The sequence below is a fragment of the Pantherophis guttatus genome, chromosome 5, assembly GCF_059756535.1.
Source record: "Pantherophis guttatus breed Tessera chromosome 5, ASM5975653v1, whole genome shotgun sequence".
NCBI classification, from domain to species: domain Eukaryota; kingdom Metazoa; phylum Chordata; class Lepidosauria; order Squamata; family Colubridae; genus Pantherophis; species Pantherophis guttatus.
Genome location: NC_142067.1, coordinates 32,079,839 through 32,096,370, shown reverse-complemented (window position 1 = coordinate 32,096,370; position 16,532 = coordinate 32,079,839). Strand labels below are relative to the sequence as shown.

The window sequence follows — 16,532 nt, the reverse complement described above, 5'->3', positions numbered from 1 at the left end:
GACATAGTATTATTCAGCCATTTTTTTGTTTGATACAGTTTGGTGGTGTAGCATTTCTAACCAAATGCTGGGTGTGAAAATGGTAAGTCAGGAGATAAACTAATTCTTTTAAAAAAAATACACCATACTTACAGGAGGAGTATTTATTTTATTTAAGTTTTATAGAACTGAGAAGGCAATCCCGATCTATTCACAAATAGATAATTATTCCACGTTTAAGATGGGGCAAAATTACTAAGATGGAGAAAATTAAGCCATTATTGAAGGACTTCAAAACATTCCAGAAGAGAAACCACTTCCAACAGGCAATCTCAAGCTATGCAAGATATTCTGGAACACACTAGGCATCCAGGGCTTCTAAATCTCAGCAGTATTGATCTGTAAAGCGAAGGGACTTTGGTTCAGAAATTGAATGCAGAATATTTTCTATTTGCTTTGCTCTTCTGGCTTCTTGTCTAAACTGTTTTGATCGTTCTCTAGCAACTAGTTGCTCTTCTCGCCTCTCACGTCTCTTCCTCCTTAGCCATCTAGAGAGAAATGAAATCATGTTTAAAATTGAATATTAACTGACTCTTCATTTTTGCTGTTTATGTAGTTCCTATCCCTAAAAAGATATATTCTGGGATAGAATCATAAATAACTATCTTATTAGATAATTACCTGTGATTTGGGCTATAGTTCATAATATTGAGACCAATAAGTATTTTGAATTTTTTGATGACAATGTATATTATTCATTAACATAATATATTATCATGCTCTAGCTTACAAAGAAATATAAGCACAAGTATTTTGGTAAAAAATTAAATGTTGAATCTGAAACTATTTTCATCAAGTAATAACCAGCTTTCATTTCTATTGTTACAGGCCATGATCTAAGGTTATTTGGAATTGAATCAAACTGCTCACTTAATTACTACCTTCAGTTTAAAGCTGAATAATTTGATAATGTATTTGAACATTTAGTATTGTAAGACAAAAAGAAAAAAATGACAAATCTAGAGTTACATAACATCATAATCGTATACATGGTTTCTAAACTGATCCAAGTTTTCAAACTGCAGTATTATTTCATGTTATGTGGATGTATTTACAGGAGAAAACGAGAGAAAACAACAGGAACCAAAGTTCATCTGCTTCCTGGAATAAAAACATCCAGATTTTATTACAATAACATTACATTGGTTCCTAAAATAAAAAACAAAAATACTTACTGTTTATAAGCTTTGTCGTTTTCAGCTGTTCTTGGAAGGAAGAACATGCCCTCTTCTTGCTCCTTCAGGGTTTGCATCTGTTTTTCTTTAATCTGTTCCTGCTGCTTTCTTTTAAGCCACAACTTGAAAGCTTCTTCTGGATTTCTATTCTCCTATTTAAAAATTAAAAATATATGTATATTTAAAATTCAGAAAATGTATACTGATTCTTAGAGTCATGAAAATAATTTGATAGCTGTATGTCCTAAACTGAAGGTACGAGACATTAATCTATTAAAATCAAAAGAGAAGATATTTATGATCTGGTTATGATTTGTAGATGTATACCTGCCTTTCAGAATAATATCAGAAAAGTGGAAAAGGGAAGAGATTACATCATAAATACAACCTTAAAATAATTCACATTAACAATTGCATTTTAATCATTATTCCATATTTAGTAAGAGTGATACACTGGATACAAAACCAGTCATCTGCATGTGTTCAGAGGCATCTTAATTCTTGTAATTAATATTTTTATTTTATTATTTTTATGAATAATGGGTGCCAGTTTGGTCTCATGGTTAAGAGACCAGGCTAGAAAGCGGGACTCTGAGTTCTAGTTCCACCTTAGCCATGAATGCTGGCTGGGTGACCTTGGGCCTGTCACTTTCTCAGCCCAACTTACCTCAAAGAGTTGTTGAAGGGAACAAAGGTAGGAGGAAGAAATGTTGCATATGTTAGTGGCCTTGAAATATTTCTAAAAATAATAAAGGTAGGATACAAATAAATAACTGAAGGTGAAGTACATACATAACATTCTCTGATATTTTCCTCACAACAACAACTCTGCAAAGTGGGTTTTGCTAAGAGAGAGAATGAATGGCCCAGGGTCACCCAGCTAGTTTTGATGCCTAAAGTGGGACTAGAACTCAGCAACTCCCACTTTCTAGCCTGATGCCTTAACCACTAGACCAAACTGGCTCTGGTTTTAATTCTTGGGTTGTACAACTTGTGTTTTAGTTCACTGCCTTGCTGCATGATTCATTTCTCTTGAGCTTCAGTTCATATCACAATTTCCTATAGAATTTGCTGGTACAACTCAGAATTCATAGTTCTATCAAATGTCCTGGTCCAAAGGCAGCAAAGCAGGCCCAATCATGATACTGTTATCACCATGTTTCACAGATTGGATAAGCCCTAACATGGTCTTTCATAAACTCTGGACAGGCAGCAATGTTCTTTTTGGAAAGTAGTGGCTTTCTCCTTGCAACTCTGCCATGTAAAGTATTGTTCAGTGTTCTGATTATGGCCTCCTGGACAGTGACATTTGAACAGTGACATCAATGCAAGTGAGGCTTTTATTTTCTTAGCTATTACCGCAGGTTCTTTGAGACCTCCTGGACACTCCTTGTTCTTGGTGTGATCATGACTGGTCAACTATTCCTGGGGATTGTAACAATAGTGTTGATTGACTCCATCTGTACACAATCTGCCTAGAAGTGGATTGTTGGAGTCCAAACTCTTTGGAAATAGTTTTGTAACCTTTTCCAGTTTGGTGGGTATCACCAACTGTTTTTGGGAAGTCACCTTTGATCAAGCCATGACATATTTCCACATACCTATGTTGTGAAGGTCAGACTTTGATAGTGAATACCCACCATTCTGTTAATAAGACAGGACCTTCCACATTAATACTTGATTATCATCCCACTGATTGAAACACCCGGCTCTAATTTTCCTTTCAAGTGAATCCTAAAGGTTTGTATTGTGCAGCCACACAAACAGTTATCTAGCTTTTGATTTATTTTCTTCAAGAAATCAATAAACAAGTATGTTTTTGACTCATTCATTTAATTAGGTTTAGGTTTTATTTGATTTATATACCGCCCTACTCCCGAAGGACTCAGGGCGGTGAACAGCCACAAGATAAAACACATAAATACAAAATTTAAAAACAAAATAAAACCGAATTAAACAATTTGGCCCAAGACAGATTTAAAACACCCCAATAATTAAGAACAGATTAAAATTTACATTTTAAAAGGGAAAAAGGGAAAGTTAGGCCAGGCCAGCCTGATGGAATAAAAAGGTCTTGAAAGCGCGGCAGAAGGTGCACAGATCCGGGATCCTCCATATCTCCGGGGGGAGCTCATTCCAGATAGTAGGTGCCCCCACAGAGAAGGCTCTCCCCCTGGGGGCCGCCAGTCGACATTGTTTGGCTGACGGCACCCGGAGGAGCCCCTCTCTGAGAGCGTACCAGCCGGTGGGAGGCTACTGGTGGCAGCAGGCGGTCCCGTAAATAACCAGGTCCTAAGCCATGGAGCGCTCTAAAGGTGGTAACCAAAACCTTGAAGCGCACATGGAAGACCACCGGTAGCCAGTGCAGCTCGCGCAGGAGAGGTGTTATTAGATTCTCTTCATCTAGTTTCAGGACTTGTGTGGAGAACAGATCTCATATTAGGTCTAATTTGTCAGGCCCAAACCTAAAGAGACACAGTAACATCCAATTTAGTCCAATCCCTTATCTGCTTACACTCAACCATTAGAATCTTGTCTAACTAAAGCTATAATCTTCTAATTTACTAGATACCGTATTTTTCGGAGTATAAGACACACCTTTCCCCCCCCTAAAAGGGAGTGAAAATTTGGGTGTGTCTTATACACTGAATGTAGCCCCACCCACCCGCTAGCCCCCACCCTTTGGCCTCTGCCTCACAGCAAGCAGCAAGAAGAAACAGCCCATTTCAGCTTCAGCACAGTCTAATTAGCACAAGTTGATTTGTCTGTTGGATCGGCCTCCCAACTCTCAGCTGTTTCAGGCTGCAGGGATTGCCATTGCCTATTGCTGCACGGGTCTCTGCTGCTTGCTGCGAGGTAAATTGCTGGAAGCAGATTTTTTTTCTTGAGCTAATCAAGCTATGCTGAAAATGAATATAAAAGTAAAGCAGGCTGTTTGCTGTTTGCTGCAACGAGGCAAAATCGCTGAAAGGCGGAGGCAGAGGCAGATTTCTTTTTCTTGTTTTCCTCATCAAAAAAGGTAGGTGCATCTTATAGTCCGGAGCGTCTTATACTCCGAAAAATACGATACATCTTGAGAGATTGTATTGTAGGCTATAACCACCCTGAACCTTTCTTTTTTGATCCATCTGGGGACTGCACAGTCTCTTAATCTGGGCCTCTCTCTGATAAGATTTACTGCCTCCTTCTTAGGATAGCTCTGTGTTGCTATAACTCTTACCCACTGATTGTCCATGTGCACATTCCATCACATATTTATGCAAAAATATTGAAAATTCAGAATGGTTCATAAACTTAAATACTTTACAGAACTCAATTTACATAGCATAATTTTATTTTCAAAATATTAGAATAAAGCATTTTATTTATTTACAAAATTAACATTCCATTCTTTTTATAACAAAGTGGCACTCTAGACATTTTCCGATGTAAGCAAGGAATATGCATCTAGAAATTGAAATTTTGCCACTGTTTAGGATATATTTGAGGTTGGGGAGATATCCATACAAACAACACATTGCAACAACAAAAAATTCAGTTCTGTTTAATACCATGCCAATTTGGCTTCTAAATAGGTGATCATTATATTATCTGTAAGAAAATAATCCTAGATTTGTCCTTGATATACAAATAGTTGTATCTGGAAATAAAAGGCTGAATTCTATCCATCCTCATCGAGAAAACTTGCTTTAAACTTTTAAAATTGAACCAACCCACAGAAGAATAATGGAAACTTCAGCTTACCCTGCTGTTTAAGTTCTCTATTTCTTTTGCACGCTGAACTCTTTTCTCCTGCAGCATTTGGTCTTTTTTCTTTTGTAGCCAAGCCTGGAAGACTCGGTCATTTTCTTTCTTTTTTTCATCTTCCAGCATCTTTTTTTGGTTTTCTTCCTTGCATTAAAACATTAACAAATAATGACAATTTTAGAAAAAAACCCATTCAAAATACAAAGAATTATGAACTTCCAGAATGCAAATTGTAAAAGAAGTTAATTAAGTAGTTTTCCATCACAGAGCTTCATATTTTGGTTTTATACAGAATAGGCAAAACGGATGTGATTTTCAGCTGTTCTTTTACAAGATATCCCCCATCTCAAGGTCCTCTGAAAGCTTGGGAGACACTGAAAATAAAGGAAAACTGGCCCAAAGATTGTAAGCAGGAGCAGAAATTGCCCAAAATCACGTGATCTCTCATTCTGAGATTCTCTACAGGATCAGAAGACAAAGAAATTGAAATTAGAGGTAATCAAAAATTTTGTTTTTATCCAAAGATACTATAATAATGGAAAACACTGTAAAATTTCAAAATTAATAAAATTCTCAATTGCAGTGAAGCCTCATGTTACTTGATTTGGCTTCCCTCCTCCCTCGAACCATTTCTGCTTTTAGAACTGCAACACAGTCCATATGTGGCACCGAGGGAGTCATCTTGTTGCAGCTGCCACTGTATAAGACCTGCTGCCACTGGCCACCGTGAGAGGGTGACCGGGTCATTGCCTTCTGGGACAGCTGCCTGAGACTCCTCTCCAGTGTCGTGGGAGGACAGTGGAGTCCGGTTTGACCCCCGGCCGAAATGGTGGACTCTCTCCCCTGGACTTTTCTTTAAACCAGTTGCCCCCAGAGATAAGGAGAATCCAAGACCTTAGTGCCTTCCGCTGTGCTCTTAAAACCCACTTTTTCCAGCAAGCCGGGCTGGCTTAAGAAGAAATTTTAAATGTTTTAATTGGTTTGTATTTTTAATTTTGGGCCAAATTTATATATATTTTAATTGTTTTTTAATATTTGTATTTTATGTTTTTTAATTCTGGCTGCACACCGCCCTGAGTCCTCAGGGAGAAGGGCGGTATATAAATTTAAAATTAAAAAAAAAAATGTGTTCACAGAATACCCTGAATCACAAACCAAACGTTAGTGTATGTGGCTTTATGACTCAAGTTTATGTTGTTAATTTATGGTTCGGTATATTGTGCAAGCCCAGGAAATTGAGGTACACTAAGTCAACTACCATTGCATAACAAAAACAAAGCCAGCAAGGTAAACTGACTTCTGGTCACAGCCTTAAAAAGGAATAGTATTAGAAATGTTTTAAAAGATGAAACAGAACATACTAAGTTTAAGATATGGACCAGCAGGATTTATTTTAAAGTTTATTCTCAAGTCACCCCTGTTAGAAGTTTTTAAAAAGGAGTTTTCAAACACAAATGACTGCATAAAAGAAGACGACACCTAAACAGCCCCCATATATAAAACTGTACTCTTAACATTATTTGCAAGAGGAACAAATATGAAGGGTATTCTTTGCTTCCATATCCTAATTGTAGATTTGTAAAAGTAATCACATCATTAATATTTTCACCTCTCTTCTTGTTTTCTCTCTTCTTTGCTCTATTTGTTTTTGTAGCTCTTTTTGCCTGGGTGATAAGCAGAATGTAGAACTTCTTACATCAAGGCACACTTTTGCTGACTGGACCCTGCGAGGGCTTCTTCCCCGTTCTATATTCCTCGTAATATTGATGGCAGAGCTTGGTCGAATAGGTGGTGGTTGAGGGAAAAAAAAATATCGTTCTTTGGAAGGAGAACAAGATGTTATAGGTGTTTGCAGGAAGGACTCGTCTTTTGCACCAAAAGCACTAGCATATGAACTTTTAGAAGAAACATGTTGAGTTTCAATGTCACTGAAAGAAATACTCAGAGGAGGAAATAAGCCTTGACTTTCAATGTCGCGGATACTCAAGAGTTCAAATTTCCCATCTCTTTCTACTAGGATTTTGCCATCCTTGTGCTCATCATCTATGCCACCATTAATGGACAGAGCTATATCTTCCTGTCCTGTTTCATTAGAAATGCGCAACTGAGACAGCCTACCAGCAATGTTTTGTTCCCTGTAAGGATCATTTTTATCCACTTCTATATTTGTCAGAGATGGTACTTCTAGTTCTACTATATTATCATTGAATTTTAGTTTTCTTTCTTTTGTTTCATCTAAAGGCTCCTGACCCAACAGAAGTTTGTTAGCTTCTTCAATTTTTTCTAAGATATAACGCTTTATATCTTCTTCATCATCTTCCTCCTTGTCTTCTAGCCTTGATTCTGGACCAGAGCTTTCGCTATCTGTATCAGATGCTGGTTCCAATGCCTTAGGATCGAGTTCAAATACAGAACGTATTTCATTTTGTGATGCATCATTTAGAGCTTCCTCAGGCTCAGGAGGTTCTTGTGAAGAATTTCGTTCCTCATCCTTCAGTATTTCTTCAGGCTCAAGAGAATCTTGTGAAGGATTTTTTCTATCTTCTAAGTCTTTGTCAGTGTTAGTTTCAAAATCCTCTTCATTGTCATCATGATTCTACGAAAAAAATATAGTATTTATATAAAATGCAGGAGGCAATGTACACAGTCATGGTTCATGTACTATTTAAAGCACAATTTGTTTGACCATGATTTATTGGATGACAATTGATTCTTAAACTATGCTAAGCTGGGAATACATAATTTTCTGATCTGAGGAGTGCTCTAAGGTTTTGCACAGTAGTATACGCATCAAATTCCTAAATTGATTTCATTTATATTTAATTGAAATCAAATATATTTAACATAAACTTTTCTAGTTATGCATTTAATAATTCCCTCTTTATCACATTAAACATTACATGATTTAGTAATTTTTGGTGGACTCACAAAAGCTTTGGAGGGACTTCACAAATCCTTGGGGCTTCAGATTGTGTACCACTGAACTAAATTGTAATAGTATACAAATTGCAGTGGTTAGATTCATAAAACACAGTGACCCAAAAGTAAGCAAACACCTTATTAATTAACATGATGGTGAATCAAGCCACAGAATAGCTGACTGCAATTTGGCATTTAATCATAAGCCATTTAAATTTCATCCTGCATTCAGCAACTCTTCTAATCAATCTATATTACATATCTTAGTTTGTTCTATGTATACTGGTATAAGATTATATTCTCTTAATACCTGTATATCATCAGAAATTTCTTTTTCTTCTTCATTAATTAGCCACTCAAGATCTTTCTCAAAATCATCCTCATAGTCACCACCTTCTGTGGTATCTCCCGTGTCTGTAGATTCACTGGTTTCTTTTTTGTCACTCATTGTGGATGTTTCTTAAAATAAAACTATAAAAGTGGAAAACATAAAATTACAAATAGCATATATACCAATTTATATTGTAACTCAATAAATAATGGCAATAAAATGTAATTCAGCAAAGTACCTGTCCTAATTATCTCAAAACACTAACATGTTATTCTACAAGTTTATGTTAAGGTAACAGAAAATTAAAAATGGACTAGGACTAGGATAGGACTAAGACTAGGACTAGACTAGGACTAGGACTAGGACTAGGACTAGGACTAGGACTAGGACTAGGAGTAGACTAGACTAGACTAGACTAGACTAGACTAGACTAGACTAGACTAGACTAGACTAGACTAGACTAGACTAGACTAGAATAGAATAGAATAGAATAGAATAGAATAGAATAGAATAGAATAGAATCTATACATTCCCTCCAAAGGAGAATAGGCAGATATAGAAACAGATAAAAGTCTTGTGCAATACTCAATTTTCTCCCATGTCAACTTTGGAAACGAATTCCTACTGAAAGCAGTCAAACTCAAATTTGCTTCTAATAAATGTAAGTCACACATATATGTCTGTGTGGATAAAGATTTTGCTGGAAGCCATATTTCAACTGACGAGGGAAGGAAAGAAACCCTGTTTAGATCCTACAAAAAGATTTACATTTATCAGGCAACAATGCTCCTGATCAATATTTCTATTCTAAACTTCAAGACATCAAGGGTATGTGGTGGACATGTCAAAAAGTGAAAAAATATTGCACAAAAAAACATACATGGCTGGAAAAAAATGATAAAACAGCATATTGATTTGAAACTAGAGACATTTTTGTTGGGCATTTTACCAGACAAGTACAATAAAGGGAATGTATACTTGATTTTACATGTATTGACTGCAGCTAGAATAGTATTTGCACAAAAATGGAAAAGTAAAGAGATCCGAACAGATGAAAATGTGATTTAAAAAATATTAGAATGTGCAGAAATGGATAAGCTAATACTTATAATTAAGGAAAATAAAGAAACTGAATATTTTTTGACTTGAGACTTATTTTATCAATGGTTAGCTGACAAAAACAGGAGTTAGAAACAGGGAAATATATAGAAGGATCAGTGATATAAAGAAGGTATGTTAAATTGGTTAAACAAATATGGTGGCTATTATTATTATTATTATTATTATTATTATTATTATTATTATTATTATTATTGATACTAATGCAATGAATATTGTTGTAAACACTTTGATTATTATTTCCTAAAATGATTTGTACCCAGACAACACACTGTACAATTGAAATTGGAATTTTTGTATGTTATAAAATAAAATAAAAACTTATTTTTTAAAAAAAGGGTATCTACACTTTCCAGCAGACTTGTGTACAATCATTTGACCCTTTTATAAATGAAGCTTTTGCTCATTCTTTTATTCCACACCCTACATTCCCAAGTAATTATTTGGAGAAAATATGGTAGACCTCCTTAGCCTGTGTTAAAGTTGCATATCTATTCAGAAGTTCAAAAGCAATTCCAAAGTAACTATAGGTAGTCCTCAACTTATGACTGCAATTGCACCCAAAATTTCTTTTGCTAAGCGAGACAGTTGTTAAATGAATTTTGCCCCATTTTACAAACTTTTTTGTCATAGTTGTTAAGTGAATCAAGTTCACTTAACTAAGTAACATGGTTGTTAAGTGAATCTGGCTTTCCCATTGACTTTGCTTGTCAGAATGTAGCAAAAGGTGATCAGATGACCCCAGGACACTCATCATAAATATGAGTCAGTTGTCAGGCATCTGAATTTTGATCATGTGAGCATGGGGATGCTACAATGGTCATAAGTGTGATAAACAGTCATAAGTCATTTTGTCAGGACTGTTGTAACTTCAAACTGTCGCTATAAATTGAGAACTACCTGTATATGCAGGATTGTAATTTTTAAAAAGTACAGGTTTATTTTTATTATACTTAGATTTCACAGAACTCTTTAAGATAGTATAATGAAATGAGATATCCATCATTCTGATCAATTGAAAGCAAAGAATAACAACATTGGAAGACGGAGCTGATAGATCCAATATATTATAATCCTGCTTTTCTGTTTCTCTAAATAAAATTTTAGAAAAGGCATTAAGCTCACATGGGCCATTTTAGAGTAGTTCTCATTTAGCAACCACAATTAGGCCCAGCAACTTGGTTGTTAAGTGAAACCACAACCATGCTTATGATCTTACTTCAGCTTTCCTTTGCTTTACAGACCTGCAAAGGTCACAAATCTAAGAATTGGTCATAAAGTTACTCTTTCATCACCGTCATAACTACCAACAGTTGCTAATCACTAAATAAGGACCCCCTGTACACAAATTAGATAGGCATCAAGTTAAGTTCTAGTCTTGTTGACTATATGGACAAATACTCAATTCTCCTTTAGTTATACTTTACAGCTCTTCCAAGAACATTCTAGTAATTTCTTCTTCTTCTCCTCACTACCCACTTTTTCTTCTACTTTTCTCTACACAAGTATTTTGATGAATACTAAAAATCAAAGAGTCTTCTGCTCCTTAAATACTAATAAATATTTTATCACATTAATTTCCACATGTAGTCCACTTAATCAAATGCTTTGAATATACTCTTTAGAAATGTGTATACATACTGTATATATACAGCACTTGTTAAGGAAAGGTGGGAGATATAACTAATCGCCGTCCTGAGTCTTCGGAGAGGGGGCGGCATATAAATTGAATTAATTAAATTAAATTAATTAAATTAAATTATCACTAATATGGATAACTTAATTAAAAAATGTTCTTGCATGTAGTAGCCGCATATAAAACTGACTTTTGGGTTATTATGATAGAACTGCAACCTGTCTTTTATTAAGGCAAAGGGTGCCACCGGTTAATTATTCTGTCAGGAAATTTTTCCTCAGTTCTAGGTTGAATCTCTCCTTGATAAGTTTCCATCCTTTTGACACTTTTTGCCCTGCCTTCAGATGCTTTGGAGAAGAGGTTGACCTTTTCCCACCAGTTTGATTTGCCAAGTTCATTGAGGCAGAAGATAATATAGCTTTCCTTACAGACCCGAACAAATTCCGGAATTTCCAGTCCCAGAACCCAAAACCGAGCCACACGCGAGTCGGGGATAACTTGTAGATTAAGGCAGATTGATGCTGCCTACTAGGCTCGCTAAGCGTCTGAAGGTGGGGAGGAAACGAAGCAGTAAGGCCAAGTCTTTAAACCCGTCGCCATGGCAATCGCCACCTCCCTTTTGGTCCTCGCCGAAATAAGGTCCGACTCGGACCCCCGAGACGAGGCTCAAGCTGGCCGAACTACGAGACAGCGACATACATACACACACAAACACAAAGACACACGCAAAGCGCCTATCTCGGACGCCTGCCTGCCTGCCTGCCTGCCTGCCCGCTCTTTAACACTAACCGCAGAATTGACGCCCTCCGAACGAAAAATTCTATTCAGACAAGTTAATTAAGTAACTAAACAAATCCCAATCTCTTTTCTGGTCAGGGAACGCAACGCCGACTTCAACCGAGTCAGTAACTTTTCAGCCTTCGTTTCCCAACGAAGCAAGTTTCGTCGGGTTTTCCTTCCCAGGTAAGAGCCTGCCGGGGGTGCCGCGCGTCGCCTGTCATAACCCCGGGTCTTTTCACTCTCTAAAGCGCCGGCTCTCTAAACCCTGCCGCACTTTCCCTCTCATCTCCACCTGTGGACGGCGCTGAGCAGCGACCCGCCCGCCAGGACGTCGTCATGGTAACTGCTGCACCCACCGGCGTCCTGCCATGTCTCCCGAGGTTTCCCCCACCACTCACCAAGCAGAGAAGGACGGCGGCTGTAAAGGATCAAACGGAGCTCTTTTGCTGCACACCACGCTTCCCGTCTCCATAGAAACGGGGGGGGAGGGGAGGGGAGGGGCAGGACGACCTCACGATAGAACGGAGCCCTCGTGCCGCTAAGGAAAAAATAGTTGAAGTGACGCCTAAGTGGGAAATGTATTTGCGATGGTGGCGAAATGGCTGTGAAATGTGTTATTGGGCATACGTAGTTTAAATGTGCACTTATGCGGAGTAACGACTAACAGATTATTGGGGGGGGGGGGGAAAGTGGTACAGATTAGGTTGTAACTTGAGAAAATGACATTTTATTTGGCCAGTCTAAAGAAAAGAATTAGAGGTGACATGATAGCAGTATTCCTATGAAGGGAAACAATAATAAGGATATAATAAATAATACTAGAATATGATATATTGGTATACTAGATTCTGTAACCATTAGAATCCTGTAATATATATTATGCCTTTATATTTGTATCTCCTGTAACAAACATATTCTGTTATTAGGTCTCTGTAATGTATCTGGTATTTGTCAAACATGTGTTCCTGCCATTTGATCTGAAGGCATATCAATTTTCTTCCTGTTTTTCTTGTGCCATCTAAGAGCATGGTACGTATCTCAGTTGGAACTGCAGACATCATCCGAGAGATAATTTACACTTCAGCCCTAACTTACACCTTTGATCTGTATAAGCTCGTTCCTTGCAGAACCAGGGGGCCAAATGAGCAATTGGGAGAACAAAAGGAATGCTCAAGGAAGAAACAACGCTAATTGGGAGGCTTCTATTTGTTTGCAGGGCAACAAGGAATACACAAACCTAAACTAGGAGGCCAGAATTGGGTACTAAGCTGATGTCTCTGAGGGTATAAAAGGAGGACATACCTTCCCCAAGGTGTGGCTGTCTCCTCACATGCATTGTATCTGTATGTTCTGGATATAGTCCCACCCAGTATTTTGTTTTTGGCCATAAATAAAATCTGCTTTTTTTGCAAGCCTTGTCTTGAGTCTCTCTCTTTGGCATTCTGGTGACTCAAGTATATTTTGGGACCTTACACCTGTATTTGAGGGGCTGCCACAAAGAAGAGGGGATCAAGTTATTATCCAAAGCACCAGAGGGCAGGACAAGAAACAATGGCTGGAAACTAATCAGAGAGAGAAGCAACCTGGAATAAAGGAGAACCTTCCTAACAGTGAGGACAATTAACCAGTGGAACAGCTTCCTTCCAAGAATCGTGTGCACTCCGTCACTGGAGGTTTTTAAGAAGGGTCTAGACTCTAGACCAGTGGTTCTCAACCTGTGGGTTGGGACCCCTTTGGGGGTCAAACAACCCTTTCACAGGGGTCACCTAAGACCATCGGAAAACACATATTTTCAATGGTTTTAGGAATAATTTTATGGTTGGGGGTCACCACATGAGGAACTGTATTAAAGGGTCGCGGCATTAGGAAGGTTGAGACCCACTGCTCTAGACAGTCACTTGTCTGAAATGGTTCTGCTTGAGCAGGTGGCTGGACTAGAAGACCTCCAAGGTCCCTTCCAGCTCATTCATTCTATTTGTCTGAATCCTGAGTGCACGTTGCTCTAGAGTGTGCATGTTGGGCTGTACGTTGATATACACATATTTGATTGGTGGGTTACAGGGAATGGTACTGTATATAGGCTTGCAAGGTCTTGATAGAAATCCTAGTTGGCATATAATAGCATGAAGATGTTTGGTTCTACTTCTGCCATACTGGCCAAAATATTCCAAAACCGATTGATCGTTACTATCCTTAGATCTAGTGGGGATGGCAGCATTTGGTGGCTTTGTAGCTGAGACTGGTAACCTGGTCCAACCTCCTGTCTTACTTTACTTACTTGTGTCAAAGCCTCAGTTGACCATGGCAGAGATATGTAAATAAAATTGTTCTAATCTTCTGGAGTGAAACTGATTAATATATGCTAGGAAGTAAACTGCTAAAATATGAGAAAGTATATATTAATGTAATCTGTTATAGTTGCATATGAAGCTGGTCAGTAGTACAGTAATGCATGATGATAAAGAATTGGGTACAAATTTTGGAAAACACTGCACAATTCTAAATGAGCATAAGAGGATGTGGATGATTTTTAAATGATATATATTAGAATTATTGTTGCAAAAATGATGAAAAACAAACTTTAAAATTATCAAATATATTTATTTGTTTAAAATAGTTTTACAGTTTGGTTAAAATATTTTTTCCTATCAAGATATTTTTATTTAGCTTTCCTGCTATTTTTCTTTTGAGAAGGAAACCTCTTTAAAACACTGTACCGTAATGTAATTATATTGATGCAAAAAACATATATCCTCAAAAATAATGGACTGTATTAGTATGGCATAATTCTGTGTGTGTGTGTGTGTGTGTGTGTGTTCACAGAGCAATTCTCAAACAAGGAAAGTGTCTTAATTCATCCATTAACAATACCCTTTACATAAATGAGGTTTTATAGTTACTGTATCAGCCTCCACAGTTATCAAGATAAGAAACATGAAGGGCTGAAGTACATATAATTTTAGTTATATTTTAAATAATAATTAAAATTATGTTGGTTATATGAATAGTTGAAGGGAAGACTGACCTTTATAAATCAAGATGCTCTCTGGATGCCAACAAAACTTACTACACCAAGATATCACTTAAAGTTTGTTGGATGCTTTCATAAGATTAACTTCTGTAGTAGAATTTGTCGCAAAAACCACAATGCAGTGTCATAACAATGAATATTATGGCTTTAACCAAAAATGTGTAATTAGTGTTTTTCTGAATTTTTCAACTGTTTGCCAGTTTTTATCCTCATACTTTGAGAACCATAATACTCCAAGTATTACAATAAAATCTGATAAGGCAAAAATAGCACTGGACGATAAAATATTACAAGCTTGGCAGAAAAAGTGATAAAGATTCCATTGAATTGAGCTCAATTTCTGATTCCATAGACAAGTCCACAAAATTTTTGGCAATAATGTAGAAATACAGTACCTTCCTGCTGCCTTTTGGGATATTTTCAGCTTCCCACCCCAGGTTACAGTTGGGGACTTTTCATTACCTCCTGTCCAGTACTGGACCAGCTTTTTCAAGATCAGTCAAGGTCAATTAGTTGCTGCCACCTGAAATGTCCCACTCTACACAGGTTTATAAATATGGACTTCACACATATTAAATTTTTTTGGTAGGAAAACTCTTAACTGAAAATTACTCACATGTGATACAACTACATATAAATACAGGTAATCTTTGCTTAATGATGTTAATTGGGACCAGAATTTCCCTTGCTAAACAAGGCAGTCATTAAGTGCAACATTATATGACCACATCACTTGGCAACAGTAACCCCAATGTTCCCTGTTGCTGTAATTAAGTGAGGATCGAGGATCATTAAGCAAAGATTTCCTCATGATTTCCTACCACTTATAAGCAATAAGCAAAGTCCATAGGGAAGCCAGCAGGAAATTGCAAGTCCCAGGCAGCTCGCAAGCAAGCCAGTGGGGAGATAAGTGGATGCTGCATGAACGTGGTGGGACCAGGGGTGGCTGCAAGGCAGTGTGCAACAGTAGTGGGGCTCTGAGTGACTGCTATGAGATAGAGGAGCGTGCTCAGGCTCCTCCAGGAAAAAAAGCTACAGGAGGGTGAGCAATTTATAGAAGCATCTTCCCTGCTCATTAATTTTGCTTGTGGGAAGGCGTCAAAGAAGGCTGCAAATGATGATCACATGAACGTGAGATGCTACAACTACTATAAGCGCAAGCCAGTTGCCAAGCAGCGAGACCATAATCACATGATCATGGGGTGCTGGGGTGGCCAGGACTTCAAGGATCTATCATAAACACCATTCGCTCAGGGCCATTGTGTTGCGGCTTGTCGGGCACTGGCCCCTCCAGCAGCCAAATCAGAGGAGGAGGCAGCATGGGAGTCAGGGTCAGCATCAAGGCAACTTGAGAGCTCCAAGGGGGAAGAGGGAATGGAGCTGGCAGAGAGAGAGAGAGGCGGAGACTGGGCTGTCCATCAGCCCTCAGATGGAGAGTCAACAGCCCCCAGGTCTGGAGGTGACTGATGAGGAAGAGGAGGAACAGCTGGGTCCAGTACCTGACGAGAGGATGAGCAAAAGGCAGAGAACAGGAGAGCAGTGGAAATCCGTGGGCCAATCCTTGGGAAGGAAGAGCCACCGCTGCTAGCGAAGCCCCACCCTAGCTCTGGGGATAAAAGGCAGGTGGCGGAGATGAATAGATGTGGCAGACAACTATTCATCTTCCAACCGGACCGACTTATTAGCCTGCGTTGAGAGAGAAACTTTTTGCCAGGGCTGTTGGCGCGCCTAATAAAGGAATCTTTGCATTAACTT

At 38.0% G+C, this 16,532-nt stretch overlaps 1 protein-coding gene across 4 annotated transcripts; it reads right to left on the bottom strand.

The window, feature by feature from the left end:
- Positions 1-128: 128 nt before the first annotated feature.
- On the bottom strand, positions 129-12,153 carry CCDC181 (coiled-coil domain containing 181). Of its 4 annotated transcripts, none has more exons than XM_060686287.2 (7): positions 12,039-12,153; positions 8,191-8,351; positions 6,571-7,557; positions 4,959-5,105; positions 1,882-1,953; positions 1,215-1,366; positions 129-527 (listed from the first exon to the last, which is right to left on the bottom strand). In XM_060686287.2, the coding sequence occupies exons 2-7, from the start codon at positions 8,326-8,328 to the stop codon at positions 365-367; spliced, it is 1,659 nt and encodes a 552-aa protein (XP_060542270.2). In that variant the 5' UTR covers positions 8,329-8,351; positions 12,039-12,153; the 3' UTR covers positions 129-364. The 4 variants fall into 4 exon arrangements, with proteins under 4 accessions (XP_060542270.2, XP_087750957.1, XP_034267884.2 ...); XM_087894831.1 differs by having other exon boundaries at positions 12,103-12,150; XM_034411993.3 differs by lacking the exon at positions 1,882-1,953.
- Positions 12,154-16,532: the final 4,379 nt, after the last annotated feature.